Raw genomic sequence first — 19,694 nt, 5'->3', positions numbered from 1 at the left:
TAGTTTTGTTTGTTAAATTAAAACCTACACAAAAATCTCCTATAAATTAATTTTTCAGAAACAGCCCAGAAGAAAAATGGGCCAAGGAGATAAAGAAGCAATTCACAGAAGGAATACAAATAGCAAGCAAACATACCAGAAGAAGCATAAGGTTGGTATTTAAAAAAAAAATGGAGCACCTGGGTAGCTCAGTCAGTTAAGCATCTGACTCTTGATTTTAGCTCAGATCATGATCTCGGGGTCATGGGATCAAGCTCTGAGTTGGGCTCTGTGCTCAGTATGGAGTCTGCTTGAGATTCTCTCCCTCAGCATACACACACACACACACACACACACACACATTCTCTCTCTCTCTCTCTCAAAAAAAAACAGATTGAAAGAATAAGATATGGTTGAACTATCAGATTGGTAAAAATTAAAAAGGGGCAAATGAGAAAGCTTCTCTCTCCCTATCTTTATAAGCACTGGCTATTTTATGGCTAGCTTCCACATGAAAATAAAGCTCTTGTGTACTAGGAAGGCAACTGAACACAGAAAGGTCATATACCTGATGTGAATTTCCAGGAAGTATTTTAGGGACCCTCCCCACCTCTTACCCCACATAATTATTAACCATACAGTGGGGTCAAGCAGAGTCCCTGGGGAGGAAAAACAGTGCCCTGAAGATCCTTTATGTGTGTGTTTTGGGATGGGGTGGGGATGGGGTGGAGATTTCAAAGCATTTTTCCCTGGTTTTATGAGATATGGTATAAGAAGCAACTGATTTTAAGACAATGGTCAATTATTGGTAAATCCAAATCTTGGGTTCTCTTTGTGATTTACCACCAGTATTAAAATCACAAGACCAAGTATGCAGACTCAGAGAGCCACAAACCTAGAATCTTAAAAAATGTCACATATTACTTGGACTTCAGCAAAGTAAAATTTTAACTTTCTACTCAGTACTTTGAAATGTATGTTGTTTTCAATATTTATTTATTTATTTATTATTATTTATTTATTTATTTATTTATTAAAGATTTTATTTATTTATTCATGAGAGACACACACAGAGAGAGAGAGGCAGAGACATAGGCAGAGGGAGAAGCAGGCTCCATGCAGGGAGCCTGATGTGGGACTCGATCTCTAGGACTCCAGGATCACGCCCTGAGCCGAAGGCAGGCACTAAACCGCTGAGCCCCCCTCTTTTATTTCTTTTAAAGATTTTATTTATTTGAGAGAAAGAGAATGCAAGCAAGGGGAATCACAGAGGGAGAAGGAGAAGCAGACTCCCTGCTAAGCAGGGAGCTTGATGTGGGACTCGATCCCAGGACCCTGAGATCATGACCTGAGCCAAAGGCACATGCTGAACCAACTGAGAAACCCAAGTGCCCCTATTTTCAATATTCAAAATTTTGGCTAGATTACCATAAAACTGCTAACCACATCGCTCAACTCAGAGACATTCAAGTGATCAGAGCGTTTCTAATCTCTCTCCAGTCAACCAAAAAAAATAAAATTATGTATATATATAAATAGAATATATAATCTTTTACCTGTAAAAAGTTCAACCGGGCTAGAAAATCTGTGATATAACTTGCTAGGGGCTTAAGGCTTGGGTAGGATCGTGTGGCCCATATTTCTGGAACCTTTCCAACAAGCAAACTGCCAGAGAGTGCCTCCAGTGCAGAATCCATTACAACCACACCCTTGATAGCTTTTCCAAGGTCCTGTAGAGTGTTGCGTATTGTTTTAATTAAACTGCAAGGAAAGGAATTATGTCATCAATGTACATATGAGGGTATATATCAATACACTATGTTTTCAGAGAAGAAATAGCAGAAATCTCATTCACAGCTTTATGAGAGTGTCTCCCCAAATAGAGCCACCTCCCACTTGAATGAAAGGTACTTTTAGGTGATACATTTTTCATTTTAATCATTATGTAATATAGAAAATAATTCAACAAAAATATTGAAATTGTTGCTTTCTGAGTATTAGGGCTTCAGACTAGGCTAATTTAAGCAGGGAATCATTTAGGAAAAATATCAGGTAAATATGTTATGGGTGTTATGCAAATATGGAAAAAAGTTATAAAAAGGTGTAATGCAAAGGCTGAGACTTGTGGAATAATGCATTAAAGCATAAAGTGTATATTCATTGATACACTTGCATACTTTGTTTCCCATGTAGGCTCAAACTGCTAAGAAAACCACAAATAGACCTGAGCTGAGGGTTTTAGACTAGAAGCTTAAGCAACTGAGAGACAGTATGCTATTATATATAGATATATATGGCCTTTGTATAAAAAATACTGAATTAAGGCATCATAGTGTTTTTAAATGTTTTATTTTTATGTGTTAACAAGACTAGAAACCCAAATAAACTTGAAAACACCTTAGAAAATTCATAACTAAAATAATTTCTCCATTCCTTAAGCCAATATGGAATTGTAGAAAATTCAATAAAAACATTCAGAGCAAATAATTTTTCGCTCTCATGGGGTATTTAATTAATCTAGGTTGGACTCAGGAAGACAAGGGAAGTGTGTATGTGTCAAGACTTGTCATCAGCTCATTTGGTTTTTAGTTCCTGAGGAGAATAGTGACAGATGAGTGAGAATTATGATTAATGAATATTTTCACCAGTAAAATCAGATCTCATTTCCATCATCATCATTTATACCATTTTAAAGAGTAGGGGTAGATCCTAAGAAAATGGCAGGTTTTGATCATTTTTCTTAAAATTTTAATTTAATACCAGTGTGTCTTTTTTTTTAAATCAACTTTGGTTGGTTGTTTTCTGAACCACTGGGGAGATAGATCCTTACTTGTTAAATCTTTCCATTTCTTGTACTAACACGGTATTCATGCTCTCTTCATATCTCACAGGAAACTTCAGTAATGCTTTTTCAATGTCAAAATCATTTGGTAGCTAAGAGAATAGATTTTGAAGAACACATGTTACTCTCAGAACGAAGAATTCGTTTCATTCAGCTACCACATCACTAATAGCTAACACTGGGCAATTACTACAGACTAGGCATTGTGTTAATACCTTTCCATACATCATCTCACTTAATCCTTTCCATGCACTCTCAGGAAGCTACTGTCATCTCCATTTTACAGATGAGGTTATTCAAGTACAGTGGACCTTTGAGCAATGCAGGGGTTTGGGTGCCAACCCCCCTCTGCGTAGTCAAAAATACATGTATAACTTCGATCCTCCAAAACCTTAACTACTAATAACCTACTATTGACCAGAAACCTTGCCAATAACATCAACAGTCAACTAACACATACTTTGTATGTCACATGTACAATATACTGTAAACTTACAATAAAGTAAGCTAGATAAAAGAAAATGCTATTAAGAAAATCTTAAGGAAGAGAAGATACATTTACAGTACTGTGCTATATTTATCAAAAAATTCATATGTAAGTGGATCTGTGCAGTTCATAATTTTTTTTTAAAGATTTCATTTATTTACTCATAGAGACACAGAGAGAGAATGAGAGGCCAAGACACAGGCAGAGGGAGAAGCAGGCTCCACCCAGAAAGCCCAACGTGGGACTCCATCCAGGGTCTCCAGGATCACGCCCTGGGCTGCAGGGGGCGCTAAACCGCTGAGCCACGGGGGCTGCCTGGATCTGTGCATTTCAAAACTGTGTTGTTCAGAGGCAGCTGTACAGAGAGGTTGAGTAACTGCCCAAAGGCACACAGCCAAAAGGTGATCCTTTTAAATCCACAGGTCTCTAACTGCAAAGCCCACGTTCTTCACTATATAGCACTTTGTGGAAGATACACATTTCTGAAACATTGTGCAATTTCCTTTTGTAAGCTGAATCTTATTGTTCATTGATAAAACTGATTTGCCATTTCATAACTGTTTTATATTTATTTGCAATCAATTATCAACTGGCTTCAAATAGCTTAGCTTACCCCACTTTCAAATAATTAATGTTGTGACCATAGCAGGGTTCCAAGGAATAGGGAGGGAGAAGGCACCAAGTGTCTGGTTTCTATGAGGCACCTCAGAGATGCTTGAGAAGTGAAGGGCACTTTGGAACTGATAATCAAGCCTCAAGACATTGGAATTCACACTCTTAAAGAGGCAAAGAAGTTTCCCAAAGGGATCCCAAACTAAGAAAGCTGAGCTGCCCAGGGTGTCCTTGGATGATGGTCTCCGAGTGGTGCAAAAGAATTGTTGTAAAGTTACACTAGGTGGTGTCACTCGAGGACCCTTTGGCTTAGCACAATCCCTTTTCCCCAAATACATTCCCAAATGTCACTGCTAGGGAACTTGCTCTTAGGGACCGAGTAGGAGCCACCATTTTGCAAGGGCACAAATCTTCCCTCCACCCCCTAGTCCCAGACATAAACTGCAGAAACAGTAAGGGATCAGAGGTGAGAAAAGTCAAAGAACAGAAGATCAGTCCAGGGGACAGGGTGGGAGGAGGCTAGCTTGCTTTCACCCAGGGGTGGTGGCAGGACTGCTCCCTCTTTCTCCAACGGCTGCAGCCAGGTGTACAGCGGGGAGGCCCTACTTCAGGGGATGTAAGACAAGCCCTCTAACACAGAGAGGAGAGGAGTGGTGCTGACAGTGGGCTTTCAAGGCAAGTGGACGATGGGGCAGGCTCTGCTCTGTCAGGACACTTGACACTGAAGTATGGGGCTCGTTATAGCATTTACCCTGAAGGGAAATTGTGAGGACCTATGCTTGTGATCATAATATTTTTAAAGTTCCCTTTGTAGTTTCTTTTTGAATTTAAGACACAGTAAAAAGGTGAGAAGAAAGAGTATCATTCCACTTTACCTAGTAGGCTAAGTACTTCGGGCTTTTTTATGGAGGGGGGAAAAAAGCTGTAGTTGCTCATTTAGAGCTGATCTAAATCCCTGTACCTCCTCGCTCCCTAAGGTAGAGATCAAAAACCACTCACTCCTTGAACCAGCAAGTTCAGACCATTTACTCCAGTTTGTACAAAGTAGATCCATCATCTTTGTTTGCAAATGGTAATAAGTCATACGTTCATCAGCTCATCCACAACTGTAGCTACTAAGAACTGACATTGCGCCAGGTGCCATGCAAGGCACTTTAAATTCATGATCTCTTAAATGTTCCCAAGAACCTTGTACAGTTGGGAATTAATGCTCTGAAAGTCAAAGTATCTCACTGAAGGTCCTAGTGCTGTTAAATGGAGCCTTTGGATTATCATTTCAGTACCATTTTCATTTATAGTATGAGCAACATATTCAAAATGAGACACTACCTTGTTGAGGATATCTTTGGTGATTTCTAATAGAATCTGGTCAGTGCTTCCTGAGGATCCTGTCTTTTTGGAGCCTCCCTGCGTGAGGAGCAAGGACTCAAAGAGGATTTTTGTTTGTTGCAGGTCTTTGGAAATATCAACATTTTCATGTAATCCAAATATCTCAGGGTGTTGAGTAAATGGAAGATTCTACCAGAAAGCAGATGAAGCAAGGATCATATTTTCACCGGCTATGTGAATTCACAAAGTATAAAACACATGCTGACCAAAAAGGGTTACAAGTCAACTAAACATAAAGCACTGAGGAATCGAACTCTTCCAATTTTCAGTCACTGCTAGAAACTGAAAGTTGATTGAAGCCGTACTACTTGTCTAGCCCTCTACATTACAGGGGAACATTTCATTGTTTGTTTTAGATAAATCACACTTAGATCTAACCCTATTTTCCAGTGATATCAGTTACCTTAATGAACTCAATGTACTCATCATAGGTGCCTTTGGGAGGTGCAAAATAGTGTCCACTGGGAGAAAACTTGTAATGAGGGTTTTCAATTATTAGTGGGTTATAAAAGTCAGCCAGCATGGTCAAGAGGAGACGTCTATCCCAGTCGTCTGTCACCCTTCCACCATAGTTGCATTCCCCAGTCAGGTACGAGATAGCTTCAAATGGAACTGTATTATATTCATTTATAAATAACTGAAACAAAGGAAAAATAAAATGATAAAAACTTTAAGTCTTTTACTTCATTTCTATTTTAAAATGACATGAAATACCCATATGTCAATCATCTATATGCACAGAAGTGGGGTTGAAAGAACTATTATCACAAATTATCTTTGAAAGGCTAGCACAGAAGTGGGGTTGAAAGAACTATTATCACAAATTATCTTTGAAAGGCTAGCATTGTTAGTGTTTATTTTACCTTTTTTTTTTTCTTTTTTTTTTTTGGAGAGAGAGAATGAAGAGGAGGGGCAGAGAATCTTTTTGTTTTTTAATAATTTTTATTTTTTATTTTTATTTATAATTATTTATTATATTTATTTATAATTATTATTTATTATATTTGTTTATAATTATTATTTATAATTTATTTATTTATTCATGAGAGACACGGGTGGGGGGAGAGAGAGAGAGAGACAGAGGCAGACACAGGCAGAGAGAGAAGCAGGCTCCATGCAGGGAGCCCAATGTGGGACTCGATCCTGGGACTCCAGGATCACGCCCTGGGTGGAAGACGGCACTAAACTGCTGAGCCACCCAGGGATCCCCCGCAGAGAGAGGATCTTAAGCAGGCTCCGTGCCCAGTGCAGAGCCCAACATGGGGCTCGATTTCACAACCCTGAGATCACGACCTGAGCTGAAATCAAGAGTCAGATGCTTAACCTACTGAATGAACCACCCAGTTTCCCTGTTAGCGTTTATTTTAAATTACTTTGCTTGTCTGCATCTTCCAAATTTAGAGCAGGGGGGATAAACATGTATTGCTTCAAGGCAGCCCAAGTGAAAATTACATGAAAATTTTCAAGGCTTTTCATATGACTTTGGATAAACCTTGTCTTAGGGCACTGGTTATTAATTGGGGGCAATTCTGTCCCCTAGAGGACCTTTGGCAATATCTGGGGACATTTTATATCAGTAGTTGGGGATGCTGCCACCATTGAGTGGGTAGAAGTTTGGATGCTGCTAACTAGTACACAGGCCAGCTGCCCACAAAGAGCTATCTGACCCCAGATGCCAATAGCACCAAGGCTGAGAACAAGGTGCCTGGTTTAGGGCACTGTTTGCAATGTAATAAAAACAAAGCAATCCCAAACTTTACAGCCAAAGCCTGGTTCACACAATATAACATCATTTACAATAGTGATAGAAACTACTATTTGCATAGTTTTCACATTGTCTTCCTCATCTCTCAATAATCCTGTGAAGTAGGAAGCTGAGTCTGTGAAATGTGAAATGATATGAAGGCTTCAATTTATTTCTCCCAGTTCCAGATCCTTTACTTTTCCCAAGACAGGAATTTTGGGTAGTGTGTGTATTGGGATGGTATAAATTACTGGATGAGAGCTTTTTCTGCTTCTGAAAATTAACTAATAGTGCAAGAATTATAGCAGAAATGCACAGTTAAGAAAAAAAACTTCCAAATTATCCAGAGGCAAGTTAAAAGAAGATATAATTCTTTGTTTGAGATTCCCATGTTTTCAGGAAGATGAGAAGTATCAAGAGATAGGAGCAGGAAACAGAGGGAAGGTTGTCTTTTGTAGGGGGATAAGTTATTTGTGAGAGTTTCTCCCTTTCTTACCTTTGGGGGAAAGAATGTTCAACTCGGTTCACCCCTTCCCAAAACTGAAGGAAGAGATCCCAAGAGAAATTCATGCTAAATTTGTGGCATTTGCAAGACATAGAGCCCAACAACTCATTCCTTGGTTTAGTCTATCTACTTAGCCATGAGTTTGTTGATTTGTCTCTCTGGAGGCAAGAGGTAGCCTGCTGGTATAACCAGGTGAAGATGGTTTAAAGACTGACCCCTCCATCAAGTACTCAGTTCTTGATGATATAAAAGAGGATTTAATCTATGCCTGCCAGCTCTAATGTTGGGGCTAGGAGGGTTGATGACACCAGAGGCTGCAGGCTGGGGCCTAGCCAGAAGGTGGAGAATTCTCAGTTGACTGGTTATCTGCAGTAGGATGATTTTAGCAAAATGTTCTCCAAGCTTAGGCTATACCAACAAAATTGTTCTTTGAAAAATGTTTAAAATCAATGTCATTTTGTCATGTAATTATAATTCTATAAGCACCAATTTCATCAGTTGTCCAAGGATGTTCAAATTAACAGGTTTGTTCTAGTTAAGGTTTCTGCCACGTTTAAAGGAAAGAAAAAGAGTTGATAAAATATCAAAAGTTTCTATAAAAATTATCATTATGGTATAAACATAATTAAATATTCATAGCCTTTTAAAACCCCACCTGAGTGAAACCTAATAGCACCGAATTGGACTTTACTAACACTTCCCATTTCCCTTTATGAGGCCCCCTGTCACAAAGATTTTTGTCACAGCAAAGAAACAGAAATATACTAATACTCTGTGGTTGTCCAGCTGGATTACTGTTTGGTTAAATATGACAGAAACAATGGGAAAAGTATTGGAGTTGGACAGACTGGAGTTCAAATCCTACCTCAATGGGCAAGCTCACTTCTTAGCTTTGATTTCCTCAAAAATAGGGATAATACTAGCCCCACAGGGTTGTTGTGAGAACTAGAATTAATGTAAGTAACATGCCTACTTCAAAGTCTGAGTTAGTAGGAATTTAGAGCAGATTGATTGATTGATTGTGGGGGCTGCTGACTATCTGAATGTCTCACAGTGTGAGTCTACAGAAAATGGAAAACTTAGCCACTCACTTTCCTAGGCTCCTTTTTAATTAAAGCTGGGATCTGTGAGCTAGACTTTGAACTGGGGGTATAGTGTGCTAAAAAGCAGTAAAAGCAAAGAGTCTTTTTTGATGACATCAGAGGGCCTGCAGTAGACCAGAGTCTGTGTGGCAGCTATGTGAGCTGTGGTGTCTAATATTCAGCCCGGGGTTGAGGACCTGCTCTTACCAAGACGTGGAGAGTTCTGGATACAACTGGATGCCTTGGCTCTCCAGCCATCTTGGTGATTCCATGATCTACCCAAATATTCTTACAATAAATTCCTTTTCTACTTAAAGTAGGCAGCCTATTTCTTTTGACTGATAGAGCTAAACTGTAGCTTTGATTGAGCAGAGGAAGAGAGTACAGTAAGGACCTATATAAAGCCAACACTTGAGGAAGGCACTTCAGAAAGAAAGAACCAGGGTCCTTGATGACAACACTTGCTCAATCAACTACTCCAGAACCTGTCTTTCCTCTATATCCTCTTTTTTATATGAGATAATAAGTTTCATTATGGTTTAAGCATACTTTGAATCAGGTTTTCCATTACTTGCAGCAGAAAAAAATCCACAGAGATAGTGCTTCATAAACCACAGTTACTATCTACCCACCTACTAGTGATGTTGGAAGGATTAAGTTTATTCTAAGCAAAGGGAGTGGCCTAGGGCCTGACACACAGTGATCCTCCATCAATGTTAATTTCTTTATAATTTTACCTGTAGTTGTCGGATACTGATGCGTAAGTCGGATTCATTAAATCCGTATGGAATATTCCAACCAAGAGGACCAAATTTCTTTCTCTCTTGTACAAGAGCATGAAAAAAACAAACTCCAAACAGCAACTTCTCCCATGTCTTGAGTATAAAAATTACACAAGAAAAAATTTTGATCATATTTCCATCAGTAAAATGAAGGGAATCAACAATTCTTTCAAATATAAGATTATATGATCATATATTTCTGTAAACTTCTATTTAAAAAAGACATGCTATCTAAAACAATGCATACTATAAAAAGTATTAATCTTATGACTTAAATCTCCAAAGCCAGACAAACTACAATATTTAACTTTGTTATAATGCAATACTACCATTTGCCAAAGCATTGGCTACTCATACTTCATTGTTGTTCCATATGTATTAACAACTTCAATAATTCAAATGTTATCCTATAGACTCACTGGCATATGCCTAAAACTACAAGTGTTGAGAGTATAATTAATCATTAAGATAGGAATAAATCCCAATATATAGCTCCTGATTTTATGACTTTCCATTTGGAGATCATTTTTGAAACCCTTATTTACTCCATCCTGGCATTTTCATATGTGTGCCATGTATGTCAAATGGGATGGGCCTCTCACTAAGCCTGTGACAGTGCTCTGCAGGAAGGCCACTCATCACTTTGAGGACCACCTCCAAACCAGTAAGTTTCAAGTACGCTATCTTGATGGTTTAAGTTAGATCATTTCAAACATAGCTCCAAATGCAGTAAAAATCCATCCAACTATCTTCATGTGATGGAGTAGAAATTATTTCTATAATACTAAAATGCAAGGACACCATGCCTTCCTTTATAACTATATTCTTGAAATGTTGTACAAAAATTAAATCATATTTTAAATATACTGTGCTGAAACATTTAATAGGGAAACCCTTTTGGCAATGACAGCAATAATCTAATTTGCATGTATTTTCCACATGTTTTCACACAATGGGGTTTTCTTAAGGAGGTCATAATCCCTCCACATTTTTGATCTGTGCTTGTGGGCCAAAATTGCTCCTGTGGTATCAGAGAAATCTTGGGATTCCTTGCAGGAGCTCAAACCCTTGATGAGGATCAGACATCATACCACCTTCTCCACTCTCTTTCCAGCCACACCACCAAATAGTTTCAAATAAAATTATCGCTTAGAACTAGGGAGACAGAAGGTATTTATTAAGCAGAGAGAAACTAGCTGGCTTCCAAAGAATTCAATTCTTTATTTTCAATACTGTTCTTTTTTCTACCTCAAATGGGCATGGCATGTGTTGGGGTAAGGGCAGGGAATGAATTTCCCTTGGTTCCTTCCATGTGAGGGGAGACCTCAATGTAATACTTCTGGATTTTCCATCCTTGTATTCACTGAGGGAGAGGGAGTAACCTATCTGGTTGATAAATTTGGGAAAAGTTGACCGATACACTTTGCTCAGCTTTTCACTTTTCTGTCTTAGAAGTGAGTTTTCCTTGGGGAAGAAAGTTTTCCTCTGTTCCTGAGGGTGGATAAATCTGTTTAATTCTACTCAGTGATATGAACCCCATTTGTTCACAGATACCAACACTATCTTCCAATCTAGTTGATATCAGTAATTAAGGTTATAATCTGGTTTCCTTATGTTTAGACTTTTTCTTGTTTCTTTTTAAGAATGCCAGCAGGAAAAAGGAGTGCTAATTATTTATTTGGACTCCTAAGTCACCATGTGCAAAACACATAAGCACCCTGAAAAGTATGATTAATATGTATCGCTAGAATTCAAGTTCCATGAAGGCAGATTTGGCGGGGGGTGGGGGGACAGGGGGGTGGTTCTCTTCTCACTGCTTTACGTTTAGTACCTAGGAGAGTACCTAACACATATTTTGTTGAAAGAATCAATATATGATATGAAAGCAGATTGCTACCCTTGGGTCTTCATCAAACTTATTATTGGATTTTAGTTTACAAACTAAGATACATTTTGCAGTCAACAGATATTTATTTGCATGTCTACTCTGTGGGAAGTGGAGCACAAACTGCTGGGAAGAAAATGATGAACAATATAGGTTCAATATCTGTCTTCTTAGAAAATGTCTAAAGTTTAACATTGTTAAATATTTATACCCAGATTTTCTCACTGTAAGAACAAATTTTAAAAAGTTCCAGAGGCTGATCATTACCAGTTCCTTTCCTTGGCATCCACCAAAAAACTGAGAATCAGAAATTGGATCAGTGAGGTAAGATTGAAGGAGATTTAGCCGAAGACCTGTGGGAGGCTCATTAGTCATTTTTACTCCATTCTGTAGGATGGTTACTGGAAACTAAGAATAAACAGAGCATTATTCAAGATAACCAGCATGAGTCCTAAAAATGCATATACTAATGGGTTAAACATAGGTATAAAAGAGGACTCTAGAAGTACTTTTTAAGACCTCTTAAGATTAAGCATTCAAAGTGTAAGATACATAATGTAAGAGAAAACTAAAGGTACTGAATACTGAACTTTGTACAAAATAAACATACTTTTGGAGATGGATAACTTGTCAGCCAAAGCCTAAATGATGAGTTACAGACTTCGGGGGTAAAATCTTCACATATTTTTTCCAACATGGGCATCCAGGAGACGGCGAGGTGACAATTCTGTAGGCACACCCAAGTTCCTTCTTCTATTGCTGCTTTAATCATTTTTTTTGCAATTGGTCCTTGTCCCTGTCCCAGTGAAATTGCTTGAAATTTATTTCCAGACATACCTTTATCATTCGCAAATTTCAGTAGGCCTGAGAGAATACGAAACAGTTTCACTGCTTACTCTAAAATCATAAAATTTGCCTTATGTTTCAGTGTGCAGGTACATAACTGGGAGATTCCAGTTACTTTTCCTTACAAATCTCAGATTTACTAACTGATCTACAATCATATAAGAAATGGACATTGAGTAAGATGGTTTATTTACAAGTTCTTAAAAGTTTGCAATAGGTGGACTTACTGGCCATAGGATCTGCTCCTGGAGACAGCACAAAAATTAAAGGAATGGTACAGTTTGAGTCCAAGTAACTCTTTGTCAAATCAAATGGTGGAGGCTCTACAAACTTTTTCCCTAGTTTGTCAGTTACATAATTTGTTATAGCTGGAGTTATCTGTTAAAGAGAGAAATGAATGATATGACTTTTAGAGTAATTTTCATTTTACATGACAATTTGTATGATTACTAAAAACCGACAAAGAATACAATTTGAGTCTACTGGTCAAGAAAAGCTGGCAGCAAGGCACCTGGGTGGCTTAGTGGTTGAGCATCCTCAGGTGGTGATCTAAGGGTCCTGGGATCTAGTCCTGCATTGGGCTCTCCTGCATGGAGCCTGCTTCTTCCTCTGTCTATATCTCTGCCTTTTCTCTCTGTGTCTCTCATGAATAAATAAATAAGATCTTTAAAAAAGAGAAAAAGAAAAAGAAAAGCATGCAGCGTATCACAGACAAAGTGCTAATTTCTCTAATACATAAGAAGTGTTTATATATTGATAGGACAAGACTAATTCCAAAAGAAAAGTGGACAGAGATGAACAGATTATAGAAAATGATTTATAGAATCCGTTTATAAAAAATGAATCTTAAACATACAAAAAGATGCTCAATCTCATTCAATACAGCAGAGACTGCAAACTCTCCCCCTATTTGTCTCCTTTGGGTAATACAACCCCAAGTTTTCCCAATTTTTCTTGTACTTCGATGTGGCTGCGTAATTAAGTTTTGCCCAGAGGGATAAAAGTAGAAGTTATACATGGAGCTTTCAGGATATATTTTTATAAGGAAGCTGTTTACTTTCAATACTCTCTTTTGTTCTTCAACAGATGTGGTATTCGTGAGCCAGCTTCAATCTCACTGATGAGGACCACACTCAAGGGGACTTTCCTAGCATGAAAAAAAGAACTTGAATGTCTGGCTGATCTCAAAACCAGAGCTGCCCTGCTAATTCTCAAGCATTTGCTCTGGGCTCTTAGGAGAGAGAGATTAATTTCTATTTTATTTAGGCTACTGTATTTTAGGTCTCTTTGTTACAGCAGCTTAGTCTTACCCTAATACACATAACTAAAAATACTAAATAACTTAAAAAAAAAAAAGGTAACTATACTTAGATGCCATTGTGTGCTACTACCACCTCATGTTCATAATGTCCCCAAATTCTTCAATCCCTCTGTACAGATGAGCAAAGATCCAAAAGTTTGGCAACATTCTGTGTGGAAAAAATTATGGTTTAAAAAGATATTCTTATACACTGCTGTGGAAGAGTAATCTGGATTCATGAAGGGTAATTTGGTAGTATCTATATAATTACAAATAGGCAAATCCATTGACTCCGCAATTTTATTCCCAGGACTTAATCTGAGAGATAGTTGCACATGTGAGAAATGACTTTTCAATAAAGGGTTTTTATTGCAATATTTTTATGGTAGATAATGTGTACATTTTGTAAAGGTCCATCAGTAGGAAACAGTTAAAGAAATGATTGCATACTCTTATAATGAAATACCATGCAATTGTAAAAAAAAAATGAGAAAGGTTTTTAAATTTATATGGGAAAAAGCAATATGCAAAACAGTGGATGCAACCATTTGTGTTCAAAATAAATGGAAAAGGGACGCCTGAGTGGCTCAGCAGTTGAGCGTCTGCCTTCGGCTCAGGGTATGATCCCAGGATCTGGGATCGAGTCCCGCATTGGGCTCCCTGCATGGAGCCTGCTTCTCCTTCCTCAGAGTCTATGTCTCTGCCTCTCTCTCTCTTTCTCTCTCTCTCTCTCATGAATAAATAAAAAATCTTTAAAAAACCCAAAATAAATAGAAAATAATCTATGTGTATGCATACCTATATGTGCATAAAAGGGTAACAAGAAGCAGGTAACATTAGTTGCCTGAGGAAAAGGATGCTGAGTGCCTGGGAGATGCAGATTGGAGGTCCACTTTTCACCATATACATGTATTCAAAAGAGTTCTGAACCACAGAAATGTGTTTCTTATTTATAAATTACATTAAAATTAATTTAAACCAAAAGAATGATACTCAGCAACATTGGCAACAGAAAATAAGAATGAAGAGGTATTTGATATCACCTTCTAAATGCTAAACAACTTTCAAAAGTGAAACTGTAGGAATTTGGTGGAGGGAGGAGAGATCACCATAGGCTTCTGTGGTCTTGGCATAGATGGGTCTGTACTGGTGGAATAGATGGGAAGGAAGGATGGAGACTTCTGTAGGAGAAATTTTATGCAGTTGTGAGCAGTTCTGTAGGTTTAAACAGTGAAAATTTCAAGAAGTTTCAAGAAGAGAAGAATAGAACTGCAGAAAAGAGGAGTAATGAGCCAAGGTAACAAGACTGCCAAGCTGTACTTCTGTCATTATTCTTTAGGTACTGAAGGCCACGGAAGGGTTTTCAAAAAAGCAGCTCACCATGATATAACAGACTTTGCTTCTTTAATAACTTCACATGAGCAATGATGAAATCTTTTTTTAGCATTAACACCATGTATAGTTTCTATCTAAATGAGATCTTCGACATAAATTTTAAGGAAGGGAAAATACTGAGGACACAGAGACCTTTTCCACATTACTCTCTGCACAGACCAGGGCAACATTCCCTGAGGTGAAGATTACCTGCAATCAAGTATGACAATTTTCTATTTTAAAAAAGTACCTTGTTCTTGTAATTTAATATAAGAAAAAGTTATGACTTTTCTGTAAGATTTTTTTAAATAAATTTATTTTATATTGGTGTTCAATTTGCCAACATACAGAATAACACCCAGTGCTCACCCCGTCAAGTGCCACCCTCAGTGCCCGTCACCCAGTCACCCCCACCCCCACCCACCTCCCCTTCCACCAACCCTAGTTCGTTTCCCAGACTTAGGAGTCTCTCATGTTCTGTCTCCCTCTCTGACATTTCCCACTCATTTTTCCTCCTTTCTCCTTTATTCCCTTTCACTATTTTTTTTTATTCCCCAGATGAATGAGACCATATAATGTTTGTCCTTCTCTGATTGACTTATTTCACTCAGCATAATACCCTCCAGTTCCATCCACCTCGAAGCAAATGGTGGGTACTTGTCATTTCTAATGGCTGAGTAATATTCCATTGTATACATAGACCACATCTTCTTTATCCATTCATCTTTCGATGGACACCGAGGCTCCTTCCACAGTTTGGCTATTGTGGACATTGCTGCTATAAACATCGGGGTGCAGGTGTCCCGGTGTCTCACTGCATCTGTATCTTTGGGGTAAATCCCCAGCAGTGCAATTGCTGGGTCGTAGGGCAGGTCTATTTTTAACTCTTTGAGGAACCTCCACACAGTTTTCCAGAGTGGCTGCACCAGTTCACATTCCCACCAACAGTGTAAGAGGGTTCCCTTTTCTCTGCATCCTCTCCAACATTTGTGGTTTCCTGCCTTGTTAATTTTCCCCTTTCTCACTGGTGTGAGGTGGTATCTCATTGTGGTTTTGATTTGTATTTCCCTGATGGCAAGTGATGCAGAGCATTTTCTCATGTGCTTGTTGGCCATGTCTATGTCTTCCTCTGTGAGATTTCTCTTCATGTCTTTTGCCCATTTCATGATTGGATTGTTTGTTTCTTTGGTGTTGAGTTTAATAAGTTCTTTATAGATCTTGGAAACTAGCCCTTTATCTGATATGTCATTTGCAAATATCTTCTCCCATTCTGTAGGTTGTCTTTGAGTTTTGTTGACTGTATCCTTTGCTGTGCAAAAGCTTCTTATCTTGATGAAGTCCCAATAGTTCATTTTTGCTTTTGTTTCTTTTGCCTTCGTGGATGTATCTTGCAAGAAGTTACTGTGGCTGAGTTCAAAAAGGGTGTTGCCTGTGTTCTCCTCTAGGATTTTGATGGAATCTTGTCTTGCATTTAGATCTTTCATCCATTTTGAGTTTATCTTTGTGTATGGTGAAAGAGAGTGGTCTAGTTTCATTCTTCTGCATGTGGATGTCCAATTTTCCCAGCACCATTTATTGAAGAGACTGTCTTTCTTCCAGTGGATAGTCTTTCTTCCTTTGTCGAATATTAGTTGACCATAAAGTTGAGGGTCCACTTCTGGATTCTCTATTCTGTTCATTGATCTATGTGTCTGTTTTTGTGCCAGTACCACACTGTCTTGATGACCACAGCTTTGTAGTACAACCTGAAATCTGGCATTGTGATGCCCCCAGATATGGTTTTCTTTTTTAAAATTCCCCTGGCTATTTGGGGTCTTTTCTGATTACACACAAATCTTAAAATAATTTGTTCCAACTCTCTGAAGAAAGTCCATGCATGGTATTTTGATAGGGATTGCATTAAATGCGTAAATTGCCCTGGGTAACATTGACGTTTCCACAATATTAATTCTTCCAATCCATGAGCATGGAATGTTTTTCCATCTCTTTGTGTCTTCCTCAATTTCTTTCAGAAGTGTTCTGTAGTTTTTAGGGTATAGATCCTTTATCTCTTTGGTTAGGTTTATTCCTAGGTATCTTATGCTTTTGGGTACAATTGTAAATGGGATTGACTCTTTAATTTCTCTTTCTTCAGTCTCATTGTTAGTGTATAGAAATGCCACTGACTTCTGGGCATTGATTTTGTATCCTGCCACACGGCCAAATTGCTGTATGAGTTCTAGCAATCTTGGGGAGGAGTCTTTTGGGTTTTCTATGTAGAGTATCATGTCATTGGCGAAGAGGGAGAGTTTGAGTTCTTCTTTGCCAATTTGAATGCCTTTTATTTCTTTTTGTTGTCTGATTGCTGAGGCTAGGACTTCTAGTACTATGTTGAATAGCAGTGGTGAGAGTGGACATCCCTGTCTTGTTCCTGATCTTAGGGGAAAGGCTCCCAGTGCTTCCCCATTGAGAATGATATTTGCTGTGGCTTTTCATAGATGGCTTTTAAGATGTTGAGGAATGTTCCCTCTATCCCTACACTCTGAAGAGTTTTGATCAGGAATGGATGCTGTATTTTGTCAAATGCTTTCTCTGCATATCTATTGAGAGGAATCATATGGTTCTTGTTTTTTCTCTTGCTGATATGATGAATCACATTGATTGCATCGCAATACAAGCAGCCATCCAAAAACTGGAAAGAACTCAAATACAAAAGCTAACCTTACACATAAAGGAGCTAGAGAAAAAACAGCAAATAGATCCTACACCCAGCGAAAGAAGAGAGTTAATAAAGATTCGAGCAGAACTCAATGAAATAGAGACCAGAAGAACTGTGGGACAGATCAACAAAACCAGGAGTTGGTTCTTTGAAAGAATTAATAAGATAGATAAACCATTAGCCAGCCTTATTAAAAAGAAGAGAGAGAAGACTCAAATTAATAAAATCATGAATGAGAAAGGAGAGATCACTACCAACACCAAGGAAATACAAACGATTTTAAAAACATATTATGAGTAGCTATATGCCAATAAATTAGGCAATCTAGAAGAAATGGACGCATTTCTGGAAAACCACAAACTACCAAAACTGGAACTGGAAGAAATAGAAAACCTGAACAGGCCAATAACCAGGGAGGAAATTGAAGCAGTCATCAAAAACCTCCCAAGACAAGAAAGTCCAGGGCCAGATGGCTTCCCTGGGGAATTCTATCAAACGTTTAAAGAAGAAACCATACTTATTCTCCTAAGCTGTTCGGAAAGATAGAAGAGATGGAATACTTCCAAACTCGTTCTATGAGGCCAGCATCACCTTAATTCCAAAACTAGACAAAGACCCCACCAAAAAGGAGAATTATATACCAATATCCATGATGAACATTGATGCAAAAATTCTCAACAAGATACTAGCCAATAGGATACAACAATACATTAAGAAGATTATTCACCATGACCAAGTAGGATTTATCCCTGGGATGCAAGGCTGGTTCAACACTCGTAAAACAATCAATGTGATTCATCATATCAGCAAGAGAAAAAACAAGAACCATATGATCCTCTCATAGATGCAGAGAAAGCATTTGACAAAATACAGCATCCATTCCTGATCTGTAAAATTTTGATCCTTCATGTAAGATACTCTAGAGAAGGAATTATGGTGACTTGAACCAATCTGGAGATGAGTTTTGTGATGGTTAATTTTAGGTGTCAGCTTTGCTAGAACATAGTACCCTGATATTTGGTCAAATACTAATCTGGATGTTTCTATGAAGATGTTTTAAAAATGAGATTAACATTTAAATCAGTAGACTTTGAGTTAAGTGCATTACTCCCCATAATGTGAGTGGGCCTCATTCCATCAGTTGAAGGCCTTAAGAGGAAAAAAGATGGACTTTTACTGAGGAAGGGGGAATTCAGCCAGTACACTGCCTTTGGACTTGAGCTGCAATATGGACTCTTCCCTGGGTCCTCAGCCTCAGATTTTGGATTCGCCAGCCTCTGTAATCACATGAGCCAATTCCTATAAATCTCTCTGTCTTACCTATCCTATCGGTTCTGTTTCTCTGGAAAATTCCTGACAAACAGGCTTTAGCTGAACTTAGTTTGATTCAATTTGATTCAATCCAACTCAATTCACAGACATTTACTGAGATGTCCTACTACCTTTCAGACACTGTTTTAAGTCCTGGAAATACTGAGCAAAGTAAGACATGGGTTCTGACCTCCAGAAGCTCAGAGTGTAGTGGGAGATGCTAACAAACAAGCAGACAATTATCTCATATTCTAGTGTGGTGAGCACTGTAATGCTTAAGCACAGGCCCCCAAGCATGGCAGACTAGGCAATAACCCCATACTTGGCATTGAAACAACATCTCCATTGGCCATCAGAGAGCCATTCTGTGGAGTGCAAATTAGGCAAGTGTTTCCCAGATGCAGAGCTAACCATTCCTAAGTTTACAATAAACAAGGGAGGCTATTGGTGATAAAAATAATGAATACAGCATTGTTTACCCTTTAAAGGGATTTACTGTCTAGTGAAAGAGACACACACACATATATATACCCAACTATCAGGTAGGAACGAATGAGGTAAGTTTTAACAATGCACAACAGTCCTTGAGAGTTAAAATAAGAAATACTCAGGAGTCTAATAATTAAGGTAAGCCTCTTTTAGAATCTACTCAGAGGCTAAGTGAAGCATTAGATAATCCTCCTTGTGAAGCTTTATGAAAAACATAAAATGTAAAAAAAAAGAAAAAGAAAAAGAAAAAAAGGAAAGCAAGGAGAAGGGACCACTGCAATTACTTTTACCACCTTCATTTTATACATGGAGCTCAGAGGGGTGAGGTGACTTTCTCAAAGTTTAAACTACACATTTGAATATAGTTTT

General features: G+C 38.2%; 1 protein-coding gene across 1 annotated transcript in view; it reads right to left on the bottom strand.

Annotated features, from left to right (window-relative positions):
* The window catches only part of DNAH12 (dynein axonemal heavy chain 12), a 202,979-nt gene that overhangs the window by 6,180 nt on the left and 177,105 nt on the right, over nucleotides 1-19,694 (bottom strand). Inside the window, 8 exon segments of the mRNA XM_038566103.1 lie at nucleotides 1,536-1,740; nucleotides 2,810-2,913; nucleotides 5,250-5,438; nucleotides 5,713-5,946; nucleotides 9,378-9,515; nucleotides 11,575-11,715; nucleotides 11,918-12,171; nucleotides 12,381-12,531. Coding sequence (XP_038422031.1) covers nucleotides 1,536-1,740; nucleotides 2,810-2,913; nucleotides 5,250-5,438; nucleotides 5,713-5,946; nucleotides 9,378-9,515; nucleotides 11,575-11,715; nucleotides 11,918-12,171; nucleotides 12,381-12,531 — 1,416 coding nt within the window.

This window comes from Canis lupus, chromosome 20 (genome assembly GCF_011100685.1).
Source record: "Canis lupus familiaris isolate Mischka breed German Shepherd chromosome 20, alternate assembly UU_Cfam_GSD_1.0, whole genome shotgun sequence".
Lineage (NCBI taxonomy): Eukaryota > Metazoa > Chordata > Mammalia > Carnivora > Canidae > Canis > Canis lupus.
Note: the sequence above shows the minus strand (reverse complement) of the source record. Positions and strands in the feature narration are given on the sequence as shown.